This window comes from Anoplopoma fimbria, chromosome 9, assembly GCF_027596085.1.
Source record: "Anoplopoma fimbria isolate UVic2021 breed Golden Eagle Sablefish chromosome 9, Afim_UVic_2022, whole genome shotgun sequence".
NCBI lineage: Eukaryota > Metazoa > Chordata > Actinopteri > Perciformes > Anoplopomatidae > Anoplopoma > Anoplopoma fimbria.
The window spans coordinates 12076907-12101548 of NC_072457.1; the positions used below are offsets into that span (position 1 = coordinate 12076907).

Here is a 24642-nt window from a genome sequence, read left to right on the forward strand (position 1 = left end):
TATTTTTGTTTACGCTGGAGGAGACAGGTGCTGCTTTTTTTTTTTTACTTCTGATTGACTGTGTCATCAGACACCTCGAAGAGGTAAAGAAACAAAACATCACATCTCCTGATTAACAATTTGATAATTAGAATATTTGTTCTACTTTCTTCACTTTCATCGCTCACTGATGTTTATGCACCGATGTGTTCAGACACCTGCCGTAAACCATGACCCTATTTACGTCACTTCAACCGAGGGAGCAAAATACCTGCATTCGTGTTAGAGTGCTATTTTTTACCATTTTCTAAAGTCTCGCCTTGTGTGTGTGTGTGTGTGTGTGTGTGTGTGTGTGTGTGTGTGTGTGTGTGTGTGTGTGTGTGTGTGTGTGTGTGCGTGTGTGTGTGTGTGTGTGTTTTACAAGAAATGTCCAAAGTATTGCCAAATGTGTGTGCTTGTTGCTGCCCTGCTCCTCTCAGCTGCCGCGTCTCTCCCAAACGCACTGCGCACAGCTGTTTCGCGTCTCCATCGATCAGATGGAGAATATAATTTGGCCTAACAACGATAAAATAGCGTGTATCCCTGGTGTCACCTCGTTGCTCTTTAAGGGAGAGAGAGAGTGGAGAATTTGAAACACAAGCCCCACATACCGCATTTCTCTCCTCCCAACACCCCAGGGTGCGCCAACCTCGGCAAACACAAAGTCATTATCGGTTAGATTCCGAGAAGGCGAGTCTGTCAAGGAACGGGCTTCCTTCGGAGGATTTATGTCATGCCTACTAAACATGGGAAGATGTCTTCTAAGTGGTGCGAGGAAGGATAAATAACAGCGAGTCCCTCAGCTGATTATATTGAAACAACGGCGCGCATTTGTAAAAAAGGATTGGGGATGCAAACGTGGGGTCCCAGCAGATGATGAGCGCAGGGGCCCATCCACCTGCTTCACACCGGGAGAACCAGAGAGACAGAGAGACAGAGAGAGAGAGAGAGAGAGAGAGAGAGAGAGAGAGAGAGAGACAGGAGCACTCTCATCTCTGTACGGCTCTTTCACTTCACTTATCAATACTTTCTTTAGGATAATTTAAGCACATGGATTTGTAAAAAAAAAAATAAAAAAAAATAATGATTTGAATGAAAAGTGCAGGGGTGCGATTCATTGAAAGAAATGTAATGTCCGTTTCATTAAGAAACAACAGAAGAAAATCGTCAAAAAAAAAAAAAAAAAAAAAAGATGCTTTGAGAAATGTGATATCTGATAACTGTGAAGGGATATGTTAATGTCAACGCTGCGGTTTCACCTTCACGGTTGCACCTCTGGGATTTCAAAAAAAAAAAAACAAAAAAAACAACAAAACAAAACAAAACAAAACCAAAGGTGACAGAATAAGTTTCTCATCATTAAAAGCACAGAGCCGCGGCTGTTGCGCAAGAGCCGCTGTGGTGTGAGCGTGTAACAGCACGTGCACGGTACGGAGAGCCTGCAGGTCCGCGATGATTAACTGCAACCGAACAGCCATCCTCTATCTTTACTGTCTCCCCCCCCACACACACACACACACACACACACACACACACACACACACACACACACACACACACACACACACACACACACACACACACACACTTGCACAAACTCCTCTTCCCTCTCCTTACCTGACATTTATCCCTCCCGTCCTTTAAAAATAAATCTCTAACTTAGGGGGCTGCTCGAAAATAATAATAATAATAATAATAATAATAATAATTTAAAAAAAGCTAATAAACAAGAGAGAAATTCAGTGTAACATCCACGGTAACTGTCGGGAGGAATTGTGGACTTTCCTCAGCCGGGGGAGGCGATCCGTTATCATCATTACTTTTCCAGACGAGCCTGTTTTCATTCGCGGCTCCTCCGCTGTTCTGCAGCCGCGCAAGGGGCTTCCTGCCTCGGCCACATGAAGTCAATTAGCCGGTCCCAGAGGGGTGCCCCTTCCCGAGTCTTTATCGGCACTGAGGTTACCAAAACACTGCTATTGCTTGCTTTAAAACTCCACACACCGCTCGCAGACCAATTACGGAGACTTAAGCATGTATGTAACGAATCCGGACAAGGGATAATCCATCAAATGCTGAAATAAATGAATTAGGCCTATTTGATATTTTTGCATTAAAATGTGTGTTTTTACAAATACACAAAATATGCAATTTTAGTTGTTTTTTTTATGGGACAGAAAATGACTCTTGCATTGAATTAGTAAAAAATAATAGCAAAACACACACACACACACACACACACACACACACACACACACACACACACACACACACACAGAGATCATACATTGATGTAAACACTGTGTGTTAAACAACAACATTAAGACACACACACAACATCAAATCTGATGTATTCCAAAAGTGGGAAAAAGTTGCAAAAATGCAATTGCGTGTAAGGATTCTTATTTTTAAATATCAAATAACGAAACATTGCCCACAACAATCCCCCCCCCCCCTTAACCCACAATATCACACACACACACACACACACACACACACACACACACACACACACACTGACACACAAACACACACTCTCTTCTTAACTCACACACCAGGTAAGAAACACAACAGCCAACCTCTGAACATACACCAAAAGCAGAAACATAAAAGTTTGGAACTTGGCTGAAAATGTGGAGCGAGTGAACAGCAGAGAGTGAGAGGATGAAGGGGGTGAGGCTGAGCTGACATACCTGCTGGGACATTCTGTAGAGGAGGTTGCTGTCAGTGCTCTGCTGCTGCCATGTCCCCATGAAGCCCGGCTGCTCAGCACTAGGCGGTCTGGTGCTGAACTGCATGGAGCTTTCGCCTGCTCCCTCAGCGCTGCTGCTAATGATGCTAATGCCACCCAGACCACTTCTGCTGCTGCTGCTGCTGCTGCTGCTGCTGCTACTACTGTGGCTACTGGAGGGGATGCTCGTGCAAACGCCAGCGGTGGCGGCGGGTCCGTTAGCCTTAGCTGGAGACGGCCTGGGCGGCTCCGGGTCTGTGCTGGGCTCTTGTGGGACTGTGTCGTCGCACTCGCTGCCTCTCACATCCAACTCTGCCTCCTTGGACTTAGACAGAGAGAGGGAGAGACAGAGAGGGAGGGCAGGAGGGATGAGGGAATGTGAAGGAGGAGAGAAGAAGAGAAAAAAAAGTCAGTGAAGGTGGGTTCTTTGGGGTCGTGTTGCCTTTTTTTCTTTTCTTTTGGTCTTGTGCTGGTCCTGCTTCAAGAGAAGGATAACAGTGAGAAGAGAGTTGAGGGAGTAGATGTGTGTGTGTGTGTGTGTGTGTGTGTGTGTGTGTGTGTGTGTGTGTGTGTGTGTGTGTGTGTGTGTGTGTGTGTGTGTGTGTGAGAGGTTTCTTGGCTGAGGAGTGTGTGTGGAGTTAATTCTCAAGAAGAGAGAGAGAAAAAGGAGGGCTTGCAGTGAATTTCCTTGGGGGCCTCGTCTTGGACAGGGCAAGATGTGCGGAGAACTGGAGGTGAGGAGGGATGAAGAGAAGGATGGAGGTGAGGAGGGGGGCAGATGACAAGGAGAGCAAGAATGGAGTAAAAGAAAAAAGAGGGGGGGGGTTTAGGGAATTAGATGTCGCCCGTGACCTCAGTTTTTTTGCTTTAATCCATCTGTCAGTCATTTTGTACTTGAACATGGACTCAACGCAAATGCAAACACCTACATGCAAACACACACAGTCGAACACATTGACCTGCAAGCATGCATGCATGCACACACACATTAAGACCAATAATATTAAAGACATTTCAAAAAAAAAAGTAGGGTAGAAAAAGTTGAACAACCTGAGAGCCGCAACACATGAGGATAAAAACACAATTCTGTGTAATCCATGTATTTGTATTTCCCCCCTCATAAATGAGGTTTAAATATAACATATACTATATTGAAACATAAAAACAGCAACTAAATGTGAAATATAAATAAACAATTTCACCAAAAAAAATATCGGTTTTTAAAAATGTAAAAAAAAAATAAAAAAATAAAAAAAAAGTAAACAAAAAAAAATTCTAAATACAAAAAAAAGTCCCATGAAAAAGCGCCATAAGGCTAAAAAGCAGTTGAGCCCGTAAAATGCATGAATGTCTCTTACCATCAATTCTGTGCCTGTCCCAGCAAAGTGGAGATGAGGTGTGGGAGTGAGCCACCAGCTATCCAGCTCTCCCTGCCTCCCTTCTCTCTCTCTCTCTCTCTCTCTCTCTCTCTGAGATCGTGTCCCTATCTCGACGTCCGCGCCGCCTGTCCTCTCTCTTTTCCTCTCTCCCTGCTTCTCTCTCTCTCTCTCTCTCTCTCTCTCTGATTCCTCTGTACTCCACCGCAGCCGCTGAGGAACTGGACTGAGCGCGACTATGTATGTGTGCGCGAGAGAGCGAGAGCATGTAAGAGCGAGCGTGTGTTAGAGAGTGAGAGTGAGAGTGAGAGAGAGTGTGTGTGAGTGTGTGTGTGTGTGTGTGTGTGTCTCGGGCCGGTGTGCAGGCTCAACTGAGTCAACTGTGCCGCTCCACTCTGAGATGCTCAGTGACATCGCGCTGCACGCTTCCTCACACACACACACACACACACACACACACACACACACACACACACACACACACACACACACACACACACACCCCTCCTCTGCTAGGGGGAGGAAGGTGGGGGCAAGCGCCATCGCAGAGCAGGAGGAGGAGGAGGAGGAGGTGGGGTGGGGGGAGCGTTTGTCCCCCTGCCTTATTACCATTTGCGCTGCGAGCGGCCGGCACGTCTCAGTGCAACTTACTTCCCCTGAGGGACCATCCCGCCACACACACACACACACACACACACACACACACACACACACACACACACACACACACACACACACACACACACACACAAAAACACACACTGTTCTTAGCAGCGAAAGAGCTTTTTACCTTAGAAAAATACATCTTGAGGAAGAGCATCACCGTTGCAGATCGTTATCAAGTACTTGTTTTTTCTTTGTTAAAATTTCAGAGTGTTCTTTAATAACCAGTGAAAAAGGCTCGACAGCAATAAAAAAAATAAACAAACAAACACAATAAACAAGAAAATATCAATAGACTTGTTATATCTCAACAAAAAAAAAAATCTGGTGCCTTTGTTTGATTTTCTCCCACTCTAATGAAAGACTAATGGAACGCAGGCAATCTGCCACCAGCATGCATAGAACACACACACACACACACACACACACACACACACACACACACACACACACACACACACACACACACACACACACACACACACACACACCCCCCGCGGAGGCTCTCAGATTTTAATTAAGAAAAAAATGAGGAAGAGGTTCCATTTTAGCCAAATTGGTCCCCACAGCCGCAAAGGTAAGGGAATAAAATGAGCGATGGAGGAGTAAAGGGAGGTAGACATGGAGAAAAAGACACACAGGAGGATAAAACTAAAAAAGAAAAAAAAAGAGGAAGTAGATCTATGCTTCCTTTGACACAGCATAGGACGTGTCTCAAACAATGAAGACATCCCCCCCCCTTACACCTCCTTTCCTCTGCTTCCCTTTTAAATCTCCCATCTCCTCCTCTCCACCCGAGTCTCTTCAGCCCACCATCATTAGAGAAATGACAGACCAGGTGCCTCCGTCCGCGGCGAGAGGGAGATGTCACTGTGATCCCTCCACCGCCGAGGAAACAAAAGAGAGAGCGACAGAGAGAGAACTTCTCGCCCCGGCTACATTAAATGGCTTCTGATGTATTAAGTCACTTCACATTTTGTGGTAAATTGCTGAAGACAGGTGCTTGGCTGGTCTGTTAAAAGCCTTTTGTACGGCGTACTAATGGCGGTATACTGTTAACCTTTGCTGAGATTATCACGCCGGTACTGTGATGTTCCAGGGGATTTCTGAGAGAAAAGTATACAGCGTGTGTGTCTCACCACTTTGAACATCTGCAATTGGGTCTTTGTCTCAAGCTCAATTTACATCTCCCCCCCAAACCCCCCTGCCTACATCTTATTCCTTTTGCTTTTGTCTCCTGTGATGTTTTTCTCCACTTCTAGGTCTCTTTACCTTTGCTGTCTCTCTTTTCCTCCCCTCCCTCCCTCCTTTTCTATTCTGTTCTTCATTTATATTTTGCATAGTGGCCTGCGCCTTGTCAGAAGACACGAGCAGCCTTGTCGGAAAAGGCGTAATGTGTCACCTCCTGTCCATGTAGCGCATGTGACGCTCTCAGCAACTTATTGAAAAGGTAATGCATGAGGCTTAGACTAATTATATTAAGTGACAATTTAGCGGCTGAGGTTCCTTTTTGTTTCCCAGCTCCCGCTTCCCTCCCTCCGATTCTCCCTCTCTCTCTCTCTCTCGCTCTCGCTTCCTCCCTCTCGTCTGTAAATGTGCGAGTCTGTGGGTTTCTTCGAGTGGCACTCAGCGTTTCAAGTCAAGCTGGTGGCTCAGCTTCTGACCTGGCTGGTTAATGGCTGTTATTTGTGGGAGGGAGGAATGGACTCTGCCAATATTCCTCAGTCTCCCCTTTTTTTCTTCCCTCTCCCTTCCTCCCCCATTGCCTCTGCTGATGGTAATGGCCGTGATGACAGAGGAAACGAGAAAAGAGACACAGAAGTAAAAAATACCTAGATGGAGAAATTTAAAAGGGAAACAGGGAGGAAAAAGGAAATAGAAAAGATGAAAACTGCTGGGGTGCAGGAAGAGTGTAGGGGAAAAAAAGGGGGATGCAGGAGATTCGCAGGCTCCTTTATTAAAACTATTATTGTGCAGGACTTGAGAATTCCCCCCGGGGCAGGGGTCCATGTCGAGGCCCATATAATTAACTAGAGGCTCAGCTACGGATCAATTACCAGACAAGCAAGTGATAGCCAAATCAATGGAAGATCATCAGGCTCGTTATCAGTGTTGCAACTCATTAGAGGAAAAGTGAGGTAGAGAAGAGAGGGAAAGGAAAAAAGGGGTGGGGGGGGGGGGGGTGGCGGAGGGAGGGTGGTTGGGGGAGGTCAGGGTTGGTGGCGGTGTGTTAGCCCCAGAGGCTGTAGGGTGTGGGTCCGGATGCTGGGATACTGGTGTGTTGAAGTCCTCCTTAGCAGCCTGTGACCAGTGAAAGGGTGGGGTGGTGGTGGTGGTGGTGGTGGTGGTGGTGGTGGTGGACAGAGTGCAGCCCGCTCTGTAGCAACAGTCACTGAGGCTTGTATGGATCAATACAAGTGTGTGCATGAGGTTAAAGCTCTGCCACAGCAACCTTATTCCCCGGACGCTCACACGCTCAGTCTGGGGTACAATCCTACAATCCCAGCAGTCAGAAGGGGATTGTCGAGATTGAGGAGTTGCAGAGCAAAGCTTAAATTTACAGAGTCAGAAATGTAGGAAAATATGTTTCCTAAATGTATAAATTACCCCAATCTGTGAAATACTAATATCTGTGAGATTAGTCCATGCTTCTGAAGAGAACAGATGTGTTAAAGGAGATATCTATTTCAACTGTGAGTCAGTTTATTTCATTTCATTCTGTTAAAGACATACGCACTACACATTTGTCCAAATATTCACATGACATGAAAGAAGAAAAAAGGACAAATCTTTTCAATAAGGGAATAAAAAACTGAGAATTGTGCGGTGTAATGCACAGCAAACCTGCAGCATGATCGAGCTCTCAGATGTCCAGTACTCCACGCTTTGACAAAAGCATGCCTACAGTATGTTGAATAATCAATTCTGCACAGAAGGACTACTTGAGATTTCACATATTTTTTAAAAGAAATATAAATGTTGGTTTTTTTAAAATTATTTTTATTAAAATAATCTCTATTGATCCTCTGAAATGACCACCACTATATTCTTTGTGAAAGAATGAACTTAAAATATCTTTCACCTCGCATTCAGGGAATTACTACATATAGGAGTTAATGAGTGAGTCCTTTCTTCCCTCCTTGCTTCCTTCCTTCCCTTCATATATTATGGTTCTTTCCTTGACAATGTTTCTTCTGTTTGTTTTCTCCTGTTCTGACTTTTTTAAAAGTATTTTTTTAAAAGTATTTTTTTAAAAGTATTCTGTTTGTGAACAGAAAACCCACAGGACAGCAAACTTGGTTGTACAACAACATGAGGTCTGTATACTGAGGACAGTTTGAGAGCAACTTCTTCTCTGTGCATATAATGATAAACCTTTAAACTTTCACTCTCAACAAACTTAATAATGTAATAAATACTATATAAATATGTGCAATCCACTGTGCAATACAATAATTATACTCTCTGTATATATAATATTTTTAAGTTTTTGTGGATTTTTAGCTTTTTTTACTTATTTAATATTCTTTACTGTGTGATTACTTATTTACTTATTTATAATACTTGTTTTGATCTTACTATGTCTCTTGTTTGCACTATCCACTCTGCTGCTGTAATCCTGCAAATGTCCTCGCTGCAGGACTAATGAAGGATTATTATCTTATCTTAAATAATATTTATTGTTTAATTCAAGTGAATGGATTTAATATGCGTCACTTAAAGGAATAGCCTACTTCATCCCTAAAATGACCATTTGTATATCAATTACTTACTGTCTGTTTCCTTGAATTCTTTAAGAACCGTCTCATGCCCGGACTCGCTGCACGCTTGAGACGGTTCTTCAAAAATAGTGGCGTCAGTGTTTAAAATAGTATTATTTTCGCTAAAATGCATGTGTATGGAAAGACACGACTCGATAATATGACTTGGATCATTCTGCACGAGCTGTGATGGAGTTTGTTAACACATTTTGATATAATTTTGTTATTGCTAAACCTGGACCTCATTTATTTCAATTCATCAAGGATTTATTACGTTTTCAATATTTTTTCCTTCGTGGAGGCCGCAAGAAAAACAAAGTTTTCTTCAAGATATAAGGCAACATACATACAGATACAGATTAATGTGCAAAGAGATGTAGCACTTATTTTGCTGTAAGCTACAAGTGTGTTTCAGAGGGCACCCTCCGTCACTTAGCCGACATTATTCTGCCCATCAAACCTCTTAGCACTGCCTGTTTGTTTCCCAAACTTTGACATCTAATGGGTCAAATAGCCCAGAAATTAGGTGCGACCGCTCTGAGTTGTTTGTCTGTTCTCAAGAGAACCAATTCCCCTCTTTACACGCTCTTAAGTCTTGAGAGGTAAAGTACCTTGCTTTTCATTTTCTATGTAAAGTGAGAAAACCAATTCAAGCAAACTACAGTGAGTACTAAACAGATGCAAACGTCATCAAAAAGTAAAAACTAAGATGCTTGACTTCTGTGTTTCTTTGGTTTTTTTCACAGTTGAGGTGGGGTAATTTTTCATGGAATGAAATCACAACTGAGCAAAATTCAACTGAAATTGGCCTTTTACACACTAAAACAAGGGCACATGGAGGACAGAAGCAGATGGCAAAGAGAGAGGAGAGTGGAACAACATAATTTGCGCAGTGATGGTGATTATGTGCCGCAGAAACAAATGATTAAGGCCAGTAGAAAAAGGTTGAGCGAGTGTCTCTCTGCTCTGAGGAGGATGCTTCTCGAAACGCAGACAGAGAACACTGGTTCACTCTGGGTTGCAACGCAAAAGGAACATCTAGAGTTCACAGCTTGCATGTGACAAGGAATGGCGTGTCGATCAGATGGCGCAGGGATAGAACTGTCACTGTTCTGCTCCCACTGAAGGGCCACAAGACATCATATGACACAGACAGGAACAGCCCTCCACTTGTGATAACAGCAGAGAGAGACAGGGAGAAAAGACGTAGAGAGACACAGTCGGGGGCACCGAAAGGTCTATGAGGAACGATAGAGAGCCACATGATTGTCTGTGTCACTGATCACTGCAATCTGGCCTACATTAATAAGTGCACCTTTGTGAGAAAACAAGAGAAAAACTGTTATTTCCTCAAGTCTTATGAGTTATTTACAAATTTCAACTGTATCTGTGGTAACAAAGGTTAAAGGCTGGGAGCATAATCTGCTTATTCCTATTTGGCAAATCATGACCTAATGACACATGTTGTGTAGAAAGTGCTCCACGTGCTTTTTTTTTTTTTTAAAGAGAGGGGAAGACTCCACTCATGAGGTCAGGAGACAAAAGTACAGTTTTATCAACGCAGACACTGTATAGCCATGCACACACACACACACACACACACACACACACACACACACACACACACACACACACACACACACACACACACACACACACACACACACACACACAGATACAAACCCACACATCCAGTACACATCTGCACCTCTGACCCTGCAGGCACCTAGCTGACCACATCTTTGTTCTTCTCACCAAATTACAGCAAATCCTACAGAAACCTGTCAGCCTCCCTTACTTTACCTTTTCTGCAGTCCATTTTCAGCCCACATGCACACACACATTCACACCTAATTTAGTGGAGTATCACAAAAATGCAGCAGCCTCTCTCCGTTATCCCCTCAAAATAACCTGTGCTGTAACAAATATAATGTGAACCTTCCAGACACATGAATCCGGCTGCAACTGATTATTTTTCTCAAATATTTAAACAATCGGTTCTTTTACAAAATGTCAGAAAATGATGAAAGATCACATCACACAAGAACCCAGAGCTCAAGGTTTTGTCCGACCGCCAGTCCAAAACCCAAAGACATTCAATTTACTATTGTAAAAATATTAAGGCCAGCAAATAATTCACATTTGAGAAGCTGGAGACAGTGAATACTTGGAATTTTTTGCTTAAAAAATGACTTCAACATTTATTCAACTTAAATGTTCACCTCAAGAAAGAAGCTTTTCAATTTACAGGCTGCAAGAAACCAAAAGCATTTGCAGCTTATTGTAAGTACCCATGAAATTAATTTTTGCCTTTTAGTGATTTCTTTTTACTGGCAGCATTTACAGTATGAAGCAAAATATATAGACATCACCGAAGATATTTTTGACCACAAACTGACCTCTACTCACCAAAACTTTAAAGACATCTCCACTATGGAAGCCTGATTCTCCTGCAAAAGTTTCATGCTAAAATTTCATGCTAAAGTTTGACAAAATTTAACTTTAACCCAAATACCCTGACTCCCACAATCGTATTCTCACATCAATAGGAGATGGACATTACGATGGAGACAATTTTTACTGCACGGTAGAATGGTGTAAAAGTTCATTTGTGCATCTCCGAATTTCTGTAACTCGACTCCAGATCCCACCAGGACTTGAGAGGAAGATCTTAAACATGGCAGAAAACACAGAGAAGAGGAGATTAATGTTGGGATTGTTTACAGTCTGTAGAATCCTTACATGCTGCTCTTCATTCTACGCTCTACTTCGCTCAAAGTTATCGTGTGAGATGGTTACATTCTGTATGAGCCAGGAGCTGTAGGGATATTGTGTGAGAAGAGGAAGACGTAGAAGAAGAGGTTGAGTTCAGTCACTGGTCTTTTGCTTTTTCTCCCTCTCCTCTCCTCCTCTAACTCTATTCTCATCCACACTCACACTTGGATAATTCCCTTCTAATCATCTCTAGTTCTTCTACTCTCCCTCCCTCGTTTACTTCCCTCATGTCTCCCTCCCCCCTTCTGCTCTCCCCTCTCTCCTCACCTCATCAGACAGGCCTCCACCTCACCCCTGCGCTGCCTCCATCCCCTCGCTCCTGTCCTCTCTCACTGACCCGTGCTCCCCCCCAGTCACAGGGCGTTGTGTCTCTACCTGCCAGGCTCCCTGACAGCCCCACGTCCCCCCTCACCCCCTGAGAGGAGACCGCCTGCCCATCCGGAACGCTGCTGTGGCAACCCTGCCAGCGCCCCCATTGTAAAGCCCCCACCCACTACCACCACCACCACCACCACCACCAACCCGATCTCCGCCGAACTCAGCACAGAGAGTTTGACAAAGTCCTTCCCCTCTCTTTGCTAACTTCCCATCTCTTCGTCTCTCATTATTCTGTTTTTTACTCTTCGTGTCTCATGGCCCTCAGAATTTGTCTCCCCCCTTCTGACCTCACTAATAGATCTTTACCTCTTTTAGCTTTCTGCTCTCTTTGACACTCACTGAAACACTTTCTTCTCTCACTGAGGCCGAGATGTAAAAAAAAAAGAGTGTAACGTCAGTGGTTGTTGTGGTGACCTTTATCACTGTTTGCTTGTGGATTGCTGTTTGTTGTGGTGGTCACAAAATACTGACATGAAATCCAGCACCAGGAAAATCTACCGTAGCGGCTCAAAAAGCAGACATTTTTTTTGTGTGGAAATTACATTTGAAAATGTAGGGGTTGTATTATATTTGAGGACAGAGAGTGCTGCATTATGGGTTGTTTGAAGCTTTAATGTTGCTAGGTAAACAAGTTACTTCTGGTCCCTACTCTGTCTTTTAGGATTAGTCCACCCTAAAGTGTTGATGTGGCCTGATTTCAACTATGGGAGCTTCTGATGGCCAAACCTCTCGTTTAAAAATTACATTTAAATATTACAAAATTGGTTTTACCAGTTACATTCTGGTGACTTAGGTAGATGATGCCTGGATTATGTTCAGAGGCAAAAGGTTGTTTGTTTCACTATGGTTGGAGGGGGTCTTTGGCCGGCGTGCAAAGAGCAGGACTTTGTCTCCAGTGAGTCTTGGCTGTGGCTTGGTTTAGGCAACGAATACACTTTGGCTAAGTAAAGGAAAAGTTGTGGTTTTGGTTTAATGTTAAGTCGCTGCACACATTTCTGTATTGAACCGAGACATGATCTTTTCCTGACCTCACTCAAGTGCTGCTAGTGCCAAAATATAAGAATAAAAAAGCTATAGTTGCTACAAGCAGAAATTGTATTGCAAACCAGATATTTGGCAGAAAACTAACGAAATATGTTGTCATTGAACATTTTAATGATAAATACGTATCAATATTTTGTCAATAAAATTTTCTCACCATGCTATTAAAAAATGTAAACTGGCTGGCATTACGTTTCCTTCAAAACATATTTGCTGTTGCTGTATTGCTGTAATTCCTAGGAGACAGGGTTGTGTTGGCTTACGTAACTTGTTGTGTTGCCAAGTAGGAAACAAATTCCTGACGAATGAAAGCCTGGGACCAAACTGGGACCAAATCATCTATCATGCAGCCAAAAGTTACTTGTGTCACACAATTTAAGCTCAAAAGGACAGTCTTAAGAAAATAAAAGATACACCATTTGTATTTAGTTTTTTTTTTTTTTTTTAAGTAGAACATGCTTTACATTTACAAGAGAAAAAGACAATTAGAACGAGGACTCTCTTCTCCTAGTAGTATGTCACTGAAACATTCCCAATAGGAAGAGCCTTTTTCCAAAACCAGATGTTGGAAAAAGGGGAGTCGTGTAATGGTCAGGGTCATCCTACATTTGTTCCAATATGTGAAATTACTCATTTATGTTGAATTGAGACAAAAATCTAACCAAACAGGGATTTATCAGTCTGATACTCATGTCTGGGTATGACTGTGCATCCAAATGTTCAGAGGGAGGTCATCAGTAACCAGCTGTGCCTCTGCTAAGTGGTGAGGTAGTAATGTAATAGGAATCACACGTTAGCCTTTGTGAGTAACAAGGAAGTCCACGACTGCTTTTGATCAAAAAAATAAATAAATTGAATGACATCACAAAAGTTGATAGGCGTGTGTACCATCTGAATCCTCCCCGAAAACAAATGCTGGGCTGAGGAGGAGTCGGGAACAACAATAAAAAACAAAACATGTGGGTTACATTAGCCAGGGGAGTCTTTTATTTATGGCACACAGATGACAAGAAGCATAACCGCTAACAACACGACAAACACACAAACACTTGTGACTCTCCCCTGCCAAACAAAACTCCCAAATAAATGTCACACAAATCATCCTATGGTGGTAAAAGCACTAAGCGAACACGAAACAAACATTCTGTTTTGGGACTTCACTTGCAAAAAAGGAGGATTTTTATCACCAAAAACGTTTCAGTACTCACTCTCTGCATATGTCTTCATCTTCTTTTCAACTGTTTGTATGAAGTAGGAAGTGCAGCTTTAAACGTGATGTATTTTTAAATCCTTAACTTCTGCATGCACCAAATCTAAAAAAGTCAAAAAGTCATATTAGCTTCTTTTCCAGTGAGCCCATGGAGAGGCTGTAAGAGCAATGCCCTCCTCCAAACCTCGTGTAATGAACACTATCCAACAGCACAGGCAAAAATCTGCTTAGTGAATGCAGAAAGCAGGAAAAAAAAAAATATGAAGAAATGATTATTATTCCACCATCAGGTTTCAATTACAAGGAAGAGGGGGGGTTAAGTGAACATCAAGTCATATTAAAGTATATAGGAGGCCACTGGCATTGAGAGACTTTGTTGAAAGCTCTCGTGTATTAACACACATTCTTACACGTGGCCAAGTTACATTATTTGATTATTACAGCCGTAGCCACAGGTTTGGCGTGCAGGCTTTGAGTTCCCCCGCTCGCCTTAGAACCACTTCCACAGAGAACAAGAACCTATTAGTCTGAAAACTGTGATGAGAGAGAAAAAAAGAAATGTCTACATCTGGCATGCATAGAGGCCAGAAACCCAGCTGTGTCTGTGTGTGTGTGTGTGTGTGCGTGTGCATGGCATTGCTTTAATACATGAGACAGATTTCATGACAGAACGTGAGGTTCTGTGTAATGAACCAGCATTGTAAAAAAAATTGGATTAAAAAATCTGTTGTTTCATTATCTTCCAGTCACTCATAAATCACCTCATGTTCTTTTAATTCTCGTCCGTTTCCAAGCGCTTTACGTTCACTTCGCTGTCCGCCTCTCCTTCTCTCGCAGTCAGTCGCTCTCACTTTGTCCTTACACACCACCACACCGGATTCTGTCACCTGTCTCTGCTCGTTCTATCACTCCCCGAGAGGCAGCGAGATGGCCGCCGCATTCCCAGAGGCAAGACATAAAGGGCTGTGAATGGATGGATGGATGGCGAGGGGGACGAAACCAACAACTAAATTATTAAGTGACATTTCGCTTCGCTTTGAGACACACAGACACACTCGGAAGGCAAGCGGGTAAACGCATTAGAACAGTTAGCCCCCTGAATGCACCCGACAACTCGACTACACGCTAATTCACGTCAAAATCATCAAACCAGGGCCCGGGGCTCTTAAAATTTTTACGCTACCGCTTGAAGGGACGTCGTGGAGCCTGGGAGGCTTTATGATAGTGAGTGGCCCTGTCATCGCAGCCATCGCTGCCAATAAATAAGTAAGTAAGGGAGTGGAGTGGCTAAGTAGCGTTGCCACAGAGTTGACAGAACCCATTCACTGTGAGTTTGTGCCCCTGTGTGAACATCAGCGAGGAGGTATTCGCACCTTAGCGTGTTTGTGTCCTTTCCCAACCTCTGACCAGCTCCGGGGGGGGGGGGGGCTTGTTCTTGCCACCATCTCCCCAGCTAGAATGTGCCAAAGTGGGGCTTCATTCACTTAAGTTCCAACTGGCCTTGATTTCCTGGAGACAAGCCCGGAGCACACTGGGACAGTTTGGTCTAATTTGGTACATAAGAAGACAGGATGATGGGCCATTTGGCCACCATGGACCCAGACTCTATGTTCAGGTCTAACAGGGAGAGGAGCACAGCCACTCACTTCTTAGTTTAAGGGGATTGCAGCAGAATTACACAGCTGAGTTTCTGTATCGAGCTGTATCAGGTTCACTCTCTAAGTGTAATTGTCCTTCTATGCACACATGTGATACAAGACATGGGATGAACTTTAACGTTTTTGTATTCGGTCAGAGCAAGTCACATAGAACAAGGAGCGGAGTTCAGAGCAGGTGACATGGTTGTAGTATTTTGAGTGACCGTTATTGAATGTTGTGTGGTATTTAGTATAACAAGCGAGACGGTCCACTGAGGGCAGATGGGAGGCTGGTGGACACTCTTCAGGTCCTGTTTGAAACCAACAGTAAACCTTGAATTTATACTTGTTACATAACATATTTTACGCTGTTATGCTTTTTATGTAACATTATGTAAGGGCAGTTGTTATTTATTCACGGTATTTACGTTGTTACAGTTGTTACGTTATATTATTGCGTAATTAATTACATAAATACGACTGATGACCTTTTTTCTAACCTTAACCAAGTAATTTTTTTGCATAAACCTAACCAATGGTTTCACAACGTTAACCACGTGGCATTGTGCATTTCTGCGAGCGTGATAAGAAGCTAATATGAAACTTTTTCGTTCAGAAACTTTGACATTCAATGTATCTGTCGTTTGCAGAAACGTACAATGTTAACATTTTTTCATGTGAGTGGAATAGCATTGATCGCTGTCAAACTGTCAAAAGTTCAAAGCAACTATTTTGTACAGTATAAAGTAGCTCAAACAAATAAATACCCTCTATTGTTTTGGAGGTGTGATGGATATCTAAACCCCTGGACAAATAAAACCAAACCTCTGCAATATACACAAATAATTGTTTTAGGGTTTTTTAATCTTTATATTTGGGTAAACCTATCCTTTAAGAAGTAAATAAGGCAGACCCATGTATAAGTACACAATTTTTTTTTAACTTGAAGCAAGAAAATTCTGTTTTATCATCTGTTTTTCAGAAAATAAACCATTAATAGAACAAATAAATATATATATATATATTTGCAGCATTCAATCTTCATTTGTCGCATTTTACGTCCTTGACAGCCACCACTACAGACAGTGCAGGCAGTCAGACCTAACATCCAAATGCACCGGCACAGTGATACTTAAGCAACTGTAAAGAGTGTTTGCGGGCCCATAAATGTGCTCACAGTTTGAATGTATCTGTTTCAGTGTGTGTTTGTGTATGTGTGTGCATGTATGTGTCTATCTGCGGGTACGCTCATTGTAAAGCCTGCTAATTGCAGTTGAGACTCCTTTAATTAACACAAAGAGAGGTCTCTGGGGTACGTATGGGCACTGTGAGTGTGTCACGAGTTTATATCTAGCCAACCTGTGGGACACAACAGCCTAATCAGAGCCTTTTAAGTTCTGCCATGCTCACACTGGAGGATTAACTGAAGACACACTTTAGTCGTGGAAAATGAGACAACCGAGGATCGCGTTGGTCTGGCTGACAAAACAAGCAAGCATAAAAAAAAAGAAATACCCCAAATGTGCTTATAAAACTACGCTTTGAACTAAGTACACAGTACTGCTGACAATAAGAAGTGCTGTATTTTAAGGTAGTAATGGCTTTATTTAGCTTGGGACTCTTGCTCAACTGTAAACAAAATGTTGTTTGCAGATTGATGGTTTGTGTATGGCAAAGGACGCCACCAGAGATATGACACAGGATATGCCTCAATCTTTCTCGCTTCCCTTTGTCCACCCACCTCCGTCTTCATTTGCTCACTCGTTTCTCCCCTCTCTTTAAAAATAACTTCCTCTCTTTTTATTATTCCTGCCAATTTGGACAGGCGCCCTGGTCAAAGACAGATTACACTAAGTCGCATATCAAACCTAATCAATCTTCAGCCCCTGGAAGGCCTCACTCTCCCAATGAATAATTACAGCAATCCAGTTATGAGCTGCCACTGCCAAAATGTTGCCACCGCCATCTTTTAGGATGCCGGACCCCCCCACGGCTGATTAACCAATGAACTTTTAAGGGGGAAGTTTGTGAGTGAGTGTGGTCCAAGGACAGAAAAGTGCAGAGGAAAGACGAGGCGAACATCCGGTCATGACGAGTGCGACTGTGTTTTCTTTTGAGAATGAATCAAGTCAGGTGAACTACATTAAGTGCAAGTGGCACCTTGGGTATGCAGAGGTTGGAGAGTTGATATGTGTGGAGAATGAGAGTGATCACGAGTGTGTTTTCATCCAGGTTTTAGTCTGGCAGGCTAGCTATAGTCAAACTAAGGCCAAACTCAATTTGGCTTCCATATGTCTTTCCTACAGCTGTCTTACAATACACTTCTGTTGCTAACACTCACACGGGCACATAAACGCACACAACAAGATAAAGATGATTAAAAGGCGAGGAAAGGATGCGGTGTGAAGAGGGAGAAAAAGATTAAAAGACAGGTAGAGAGAGCGAAAGGGGGGAGAGGAATGAATGATGAATGAACGACTCATCCTGATGGTGAGGGCGCTGCTAACAGCGGGGAGAAGATGCTCCAGTCGTACGCTGTCAGTCAGTCATTCAGCCGGTAAAATGTGATGTATGAAAGTGTATGTGTGTCAGACAAGACGCGAGTTCTTTCATCAAGAGGCATGTTGAGTGGAACACGTTGAGGGAAAATTGAGAAGAAACTGCTTTTCTTTCACTTGAGGGAGGGAGCTGCTGTGCTGTGCATGAGAGGAAGTGGTGGAGGGAGGAGTGAGTGCGTAACTGCAGGGCAGCTGTATTGAGCGGAGGAGGGTGTCATTTAGAAAGTGGCTGGCTCAGCAATGGCCATTAGTAGCGCTGTGACACAGTGGACCGTCAAGCAAACAGATAGACAGGCGGAGGAACAGGCATGGATGTGGGCAGACATGGAGGCAGGAGAACTGATGAGCAGGTTAACAGATTGAAATTAAACTAGAGATTGGTTTCATTAATTATTATTTTATCTAATTATAGATTAATCATTACGTCTATGTAAGAAAAACAGTCAAAAAAGCTCACCAGAGCACAACATGATGGCTATTAACAATAATATAAAGCAGAGAAAGTGTCAAATCAGTTTTAGGATTTTTTTAACTTTGATAATTGACCTAAAACATTCATTCAATCTCAATACTGATGATAATTTATTTTCTGGTTACATCCACAAATTGATTTATTAACTAATCCGCCCTAAAATAAAAACCTGTTAAACCAGGTAAAATGATCAGATAAACAGATTACAAGCTGATTTAGAAATATTGCGTATATTCAGAAAAAAATGATTTTTGTAACCAGGGACGTTGGAATTATTTTCTGGGAGTGATTATTGTTAATATGGTGTGTAAAAATATAGATATTTAAGGTAAAATTAAATTATCATTTTGTTAGCTTCTTTGAGGCAATTGCATATTCATCCTGGCGCCGGGCTCCAGGACTGTACACCGCAAGAGAGCTGGCTAGTGAGCTGTTCAGCCGCTCGTTTCCACCGGTGGCAATTCGGTGGCACTTATTGCGGCCATCAGAGTGCAAGTGATTTCACCTGATGCGCCGATGCGTTGCTGTGCGTTACAGAAGCGCTCGCTCTGCTCCGCTCCAATTAAAATATGCATCTAGTCTATTTTTTTTACAGCCGCAACGCTCTGCACAAAGCATACTAAGCCGGGAAATACGGCTTACAGACAAACAGAAATCAGTAGCCTACTGACTTAGCTACTCATGACCACAAAATCAGCAAGTCAACAAAATTGGGAAAGGCAAAATGATCAGCAACTGAAACGCTCCCAGTTTGTTTAGGACAGAATGTAGCAGTGTCAAGTAAAAACCATGGTAGTATTTTGCTGTTATAGGCAGGATTAAGCCCTTCTTGTTATAATGTTGAATTACATTCTTTTGCAGTTTTATAGAGTGATAGAGAAAGTGGGTACATCTTATGGCACATTGATTATGGCATACTATCCTGTTGATAGGCATTAGGGCCTCTACTTCCAAGGTCTATGCTTGTGACATGATTCACATAAAACAGTAAACCAACCATTTAGCATTGCACTCTTACAGTACCACTGACAGACAGAGAAAATCAGCTCTGCAGAACTAGAGCTATCCCCTTTCTTTCCTTCTTCATTGTCAAAACCTGGCATCTACATTACCCACAATGAAAACCACCAATAGCTTGATTCCTATGCTAGTAGTAGCTAATGTGGCCTTGAGCCTCAGGCGGCGCTGAGGTTAACTGGAACTGAACTCCACAACCCCAGATTGTTTTTTTTTTCACTTTCAGACTTGTAGTGTTCAGACCCAGTCAATGTTTATCAGACACAGTTTACTTTGCACAGCTCCCCCTGGAGCCACAAAAGGCTTTATTCAAATTATTTCACATATGTAGTTTTACTCCCAAGGACCGGTAAACGGACTCTGATGTGTTAAATCAGCGCAGTTCTCCTTTAAATAAAGCAACGTTATACAATAGATTATCAAAGCTCCAAACAGAAACCTATTGAAATGTGACCTTGAACAATACTGCGACGACACTAATATTTAGACTATTTTAGGTTATCTGATATTTTAATCCAAGGAAACCTCTTATGACATTATGGTGAAATACAAGTTGCCTAATACTGGAATAATACAGCCGCTCTGAAAACCACAAACTATCCAGCACCGCACCACAAATAGCTATGATTTATAGACAAAATTGAGTGAAAGAGGGTGAAGGAGTATAAAGAAAGTAAGAGACAAGGAGACAAAACTAAAAATTATTTAGGCCTGTGAAATTCCTCAGACAGCAGAACTAGCAGTGAAGGCTAAACACTCCAGAGTCTGGGTGTTGGCAGACACAAAACACCGCCACGGCAAGAAATCAGAGGCTTCCAAACGCACCAATCGCAACCCCGGGTAGGACTTGAATCACCAATGACAAGTCTCGGTTCAACTTTAAACAACAATCCTAAACAGCATCATATAGTAAGGAGATATGTGCTGATCTGATAAGATAAACTTGACCTGTAATTACACATATCTAAAACTGTTACATACTATTGACCTGGCAGCGGGTTATTGATAACAGACACACTCCAGTTCTCCATTTTCTGTCCAGCAAACTCACTAAAGGACTCTTAGGTGAAACGCTACAATCATGCTTTATTTATTTGCCTGAAAGACAATCTGAGCTTTCGCTTTACTTTCCCACCGGTCCGTCCTGCTGCCCCCTGCCAGAGAGCTTTTTGCCGGGGACAGTGTGGTCCTACTGGATCGGCAGGAATTCACAAACAGAGGGGGCAAACCAAGGTTACTGAGACGGAGGGCCCAGGCACGCTCCCAAACGAGGCAGGCGGCGACGCAGCCAGCACAATCTGGGGTCCTTCTGCTGACTAGCCATGCTAGGACTCATGGGAAGGGAATGCAAGACCCTGTCACGGGCCAAGTTTGAGTGTAGAGTGAGAGACACTCTGTTTGAAGAGGACGAGTTTAGCGCACGAGAGCGCTGCGTGTGTGCGTGTGTAAAAACCTTGACGCGTAAACTCTGGCTGCCGTCACTCGTCACTTCTTTGTGTTGGAAAAGTCCGCCTTGCCACACCCCGCGGTATAACCCGAACAGGCCAAGTCTTCTCCCATTCCAACGAGGAGACATTAAGGGAAGAATAATCACTTTGGACGCAAGCTGCCAATTTACTCTGAACTTATTTATCTCATTTAGAGTCAGTTTGGAGGGATATACACATGGCAAATGCCGACTTCTCAGTTCCCACAGACGGTAGAGGAGAGACCGCTGGCAGGGCTGACAATGTTTCCTCCATTGAGCTTTTCTTTACTGTAACAAGAGAGGGGGTGACAGGGGTTTGCCAAACCCTGACAACTGCAATCCTGTCACTGCTTGCTGCCAGTTTATCTGTGGGTTTTCTCTTTTTCAGTGGATTCTTTACCGCTAATTCAATTTCTTCTGGTGTTTCAAGCATTAAATTCTTAATCAGGACGTCCTAAAAAAAAGCAAGCTTACCTTATCAAACAAAGTCTCACACACACATTTATACACACACAGTAGATGTGGGGAACAGCGGCCACCGTAGTAGCTCGCCTCCCCACAAACCACATGATGCAAGGACCCCCCAAAAACTCATATCCTACATGGCTCTGGCTACGCATACTAAATAGCCAGCGCAGCACCCAAAGGGGGTACAGTAATGCAACTGGAGATGGCCTCTCTTTTCATGAGTGCATGCACACATGTTAGCACACACACACGCATACACACTAGGTTTAGTCTAATTAGCGCTGGTATTTTCAGGGCTTGTTTGCGCAAATTGGAAATGTGTGATGTGAATTAAAATATGGCCGGGGTTTTTGTTCCCAATAAAAAATAGTAAGGGGTTTCACCTTGCCCCTTTGTTGGGGCTCATACGAAAGTAATTTAGTCCAGAGAGAGGTAGTAAAAAAGACAGAGGGAGAAGGAGAGACATGGAGAGACAGAAAGGGAAAGGGGGAAAAGGAGGAGGGAGATACATTCCGCTTGGCCCAGAGTGAGAGGCACTGTGGGTGTCTGAGGGCCCTCGCTGCCAGTAATTGCTTCCATATAGGACCCGTCCATGGTCACACACGTACACACATATGCACGCATGCACAGTCCAAAATGTAAAAGCAGACACTTATCTGTAATAATCCGACAATCGAAAAAAAAAGAATAAAACTGTAATTTACGAAATGTGAAAGTACACTGAAAGTTTGCATTTATCTAACCACTGAACCCTGTTTTCATAAAATGAGTCGTAAAATGAAGCGGAGGCCACAGAGCTACTGCATGAGGTGATGAGGCCCAGTCACAGGTTACCAGTATGACAGGATACAATAGAGCACCAAGTAGTCTTAAACAGTGGGTTAATCTGGTGAACAAACAGAGATTATTAATAAATATATAACACAAAGAAAACTTTATCTTGCTTTACATCCTTGGCTATAGTTGCTGTGTATTCCTGTGATCTTTGGTTTAATGCCTGCCTGTTAATCAAATTTCACCCTGGATGATAATAATAAAGTTGAAGATTACCATTTTCTAAGTCCTTTCTCAAAACCATAACAGCATTCCCTACATATAACTTTTTTTTATTATTTTCTAACTGCAACAAATCTACCAGTGGATCAAAATTGAGCAGAGTCATCAGGTGCTCACACTGAACAAAACATGACCCACAGTGATGTTCTTGTCTTTCTGGGATGTAAGACAGAAGTTGAACTTTTCCCTGTCTCCTCTGCCCGTCTTAAATCCTCTCCAACATCTGTCTTTTCAGTGCTTTTGTGTCTTCTGTTGCTTACAGCAGCTGTTTCTATGGCAACAGTTAAACTCAGCAGGTGTAGATTAATGTATTTATGTAATATATAAAATAGTTCATTAATAGGATACTAAATAATAGAAGCAGAATGAAAAAAATCATACAAATCCATGTCTTTATGAAGGCCTATTCAAGAGATTCTCAGCCATTGAACAGAGAAATTTCAAATGTGTTTACTGGCATAGAGCAGTGCAGTAGCTCAGTTACAGATCTGTTTTCTTATTCCCTGTCCTCTTGTATCACTGCGAATGTGTATATTTCAGTACATTGACAGTGTAGGCTCTAGTTTGATGTATTTACAGTGAGTATTACGCACACTCTCTCTCAGTAACACACCCACAGACACGTACACTCATGATTAATAGGAGTGGGTCTGAAAGGGGCAACAATAGTCATCCTCTGCTCCAATGCCAAAAGAAAGCACACAGCATTAGGCATATGTTACCACATGTGGTTGTGGCTACGTTAGACTTTTCATGCACTACCTCTCATGTCAAAAACAAAGAAAAAAATCTATTTTTCCCATTTCTCAATACATATCATAAATCGACTTGCATCATTTAATATACAAACAGAGAAGAGAGCATGAAGGAGACAGGCAGGAAGTCAGAAAAGAAAGAAGACGGAAATACAATATAACAATAATTCAATAGGACGGTTGAGATGGAAGAAGCAGGTAATCAGAGAGGGAGATATTTTCAATCTGAGTAATTCAAAGAGGAAATCAGTTTTGCCATTTAAACCAGTTACAGACACTTAACCAGGTGCAAAAAGCCCATAGCAGTGTAGAGGCTTTGAACTTGGACAGCAAAAGAGCCAACTACATAAAAAATGAATCTTAACTTTACTGGGTTCTACTGGAGTTTAAATAGCAGATGGAATGTGTGTGTGTGTGTGTGTGTGTGTGTGTGTGTGTGTGTGTGTGTGTGTGTGTGTGTGTGTGTGTGTGTGTGTGTGTGTGTGTGTGTGTGTGTGTGTGTGTGTGTGTGTGTGTGTTTGAGGCTCATAGCGTTAATGTGACTAAGACCACTTGGGAGTGTTAGCATGGCAAAGTGAACAGGTGTGGGCTAAACTTTCAGCCTCTTTAATGAATGAAGTCACCAACCTGCCTTACGTACTCAAAGACACACACGCAGACACACACGCACACACACACACACACACACACACACACACACACACACACACACACACACACACACATCCAGTAATCTTAAATGACTGTGAGCCTGTGTGACTGAATTGAATGAGGTCACAAATCAAAGGCACGTGGGGTTAGTTGAAGATTTACAATGAAGTGGCAGAACATAAGTCTGCATGTATTTATGCTGTGCAGGTGTGTGTGTGTGTGTGTGTGTGTGTGTGTGTGTGTGTGTGTGTGTGTGTGTGTGTGTGTGTGTGTGTGTGTGTGTGTGTGTGTGTGTGTGTGTGTGTGCACTGTATGCGTGTGGGTGTAAATTACAAAACCGAGAGGCTTGACTGCCCTCTCCTGACTTGATCGCATCTTTCTGGAAACTCAAATGTGACATAATGTTTCGTTATCTGAGCACAAACATTAAACATTAGAGCAGATTTGATATCATAAATAACTATTCTCCTATCATCCCTCTGCCACCACACACACTGCAGACTGCAGCCTCAATGAAGAGGACCCACAGGGAAAACTGCCATAGATTGGTGAGGGGGTGTGTGTGTGTGTGTGTGTGTGTGTGTGTGTGTGTGTGTGTGTGTGTGTGTGT

The 24642-nt window shown here is 42.8% G+C and overlaps 1 protein-coding gene across 1 annotated transcript in view; it reads right to left on the bottom strand.

The window, feature by feature from the left end:
* bnc2 (basonuclin 2) overlaps nucleotides 1-2841 on the bottom strand; it is an 89880-nt gene extending 87039 nt beyond the window's left edge. Inside the window, exon 1 of the mRNA XM_054604829.1 lies at nucleotides 2709-2841. Within this exon, the coding sequence (XP_054460804.1) occupies nucleotides 2709-2813 (105 nt within the window). The 5' untranslated portion in view covers nucleotides 2814-2841. The remainder of the gene's footprint in view (nucleotides 1-2708) is intronic.
* Between the last annotated feature and the right edge of the window lie 21801 nt (nucleotides 2842-24642).